Source organism: Centroberyx gerrardi, chromosome 14 (assembly GCF_048128805.1).
Source record: "Centroberyx gerrardi isolate f3 chromosome 14, fCenGer3.hap1.cur.20231027, whole genome shotgun sequence".
NCBI lineage: Eukaryota > Metazoa > Chordata > Actinopteri > Beryciformes > Berycidae > Centroberyx > Centroberyx gerrardi.
Window position 1 is genome coordinate 12,628,980 of NC_136010.1, and position 1,912 is coordinate 12,630,891.

The 1,912-nt window shown below is 52.9% G+C and overlaps 1 protein-coding gene across 1 annotated transcript in view; it reads right to left on the bottom strand.

Annotated features, from left to right (window-relative positions):
* The window catches only part of nav1a (neuron navigator 1a), a 79,324-nt gene extending 78,959 nt beyond the window's left edge, over positions 1-365 (bottom strand). Inside the window, 1 exon segment of the mRNA XM_078288311.1 lies at positions 237-365. Coding sequence (XP_078144437.1) covers positions 237-358 — 122 coding nt within the window. The 5' untranslated portion in view covers positions 359-365.
* Positions 366-1,912: the final 1,547 nt, after the last annotated feature.

Genomic DNA, 1,912 nt, shown 5'->3' on the forward strand with positions numbered 1-1,912 from the left:
GTGTGTGTGTTTGTGTGAGAGTGTGTTGGGGGGGGCATAAAAGGAGGCGTAGAAGAGAGAGACAGAAAGAGAGAGATCCTGAGATCATTAGAAGAGGAAGACTTTACAAGGAGGAGGACTTTACAAGGGAGTCAGTTAATGGGGGCTGAGGATAGAAATAGTCATAAATGGGCTTATTTAATACCATTGCATCAAGTGTGTGTGTGTGTGTGTGTGTATGTGTGCTGACCACTCACCTGTACCTGAAGGGAGCCACAGTAGCCATGTTGACTCTGGGTGTGTGTGTCTCTGTGGCCGCAGCCTCATTTTGTTGGCCAGGATCTTGGACATAGCCGGTCACCTTGGAGATAACAGGCATGTCCAGTGTGATAGGTGGAAGGGGAAGAGGACCGGGAGAGGTGGCGGGACTAATGTCCTCAGGTGTCCCCATCTCCTCGTCTGATTGGCTGGTGGAGCCGCTGCGGCCCCTGATGGTGGTGCGGTCGTGGGTGGGGGTCATTTGAACGGGAGAGGGGCGGAGGTTGTCATTGTTCAACATGGCGGACTGGGCTGGAGTCTCCTCCTGCAGGGTCGTTCCTGGAGGCTCCTCCTCCTTCTCTCTTTCCCGCACGACCTCGCTCGCCTCCTGGGCTATGTTGTTGGAGTTGTCCCCTCTCCTGAAGGGGAGCGGTGGACGGAGGTTGCTGGCTCCCCATGCCTGGTTCCTATTGGTGTAGGTGTTTCTGTTGCGATTGCTATTGTGCGGGGTGTGCGTGGCGATGTGAGTAGAGGCGGGTTTACCCAGATCCAGTGTGTCTTTGGAGTGCGGCGGCACCTTGCGCTGGATCAGCGGGCTGCTGTAGGCGGAGCGCGTAACCTGGGGAGCCGGTAGAGCTCCAACCCGCTGGAGGAGCTGATTCCTCAGGGTGGCGTCCCTCAGCAGGTCCCTGGAGGAAGGCTCCGGGATGCTGGAGCTCCGTGAGGAAGGCGGCGGGGAGTGCGTGGGCGTTCGTGTGGGAGTGTGTGTGGGTGTGTGTTTAGGGGTGTGCGTGGAGGGCCGGGGCAGGCTGCTGGCCTGGCGGCGGGAGTCTGCTTTTGGGGAGGAGGGCAACAGGGTGCGAGGGAGGGGGATTCCTGATGAGGCCCGGGGGGCAGACTTTACATTGACACCCCCACTCATTGTTGACCTGAAGAGAGAAACAGAGAGAGAGACAGTGAGAACTTTTGCCCACCATGACATCTATGATAAGTGTTATGGGTCAACAGGTTGAGCATTCAGGCAACACCTCGAGTTAAACGGCTTGACATGACAATAGTATGAATGCATCAGTCACAAAAGCCTTACAAAAAAACACCATTTATATATCTATTTAAGGGTTAAAACGACAGTGGGGAAATCCATCAGAGATTAGATTTAATTTCAGGTAAACTAGAACTTGCGGTTCCTGGCAGAGAGCTAACACACTAAACATGCATGGTATGTGAGTGTGTGAGTCAAGCACGCAAACCAAGCACATATGACAAACTGAGTCATGGTAAACCACGAGTTGAGCTTATTTTCAGCGAGGCGTGGAGCGTCTGTGCGATGAAATTTGCCTCCTGGGAGTTCAAAACACAAAAACAGCTTCACACACACGCAGAGACACACGCTCACTGCAAAGCGAACCTACTGCTTTTAGAGCGATATGTTTCCAAATAACTGATTTTCCTGTAATCGCATACACACACTCGCACTCGACTCCCCCACACACTCCTTATACCCTAACTGCCCTCTTACACACACCAACTTCAGAGAAAGTCTGGGATTACCCTCACCTGCTTTGCTTTGATTCCAAATGTCCACTCTCTCTCTCTTACCCACTTCTCTGTCCCACACGCAAATACACAGCTGCCCCAAGTGCTATAAAACTGAGCTCAGTAGTCTTTGAGCCTT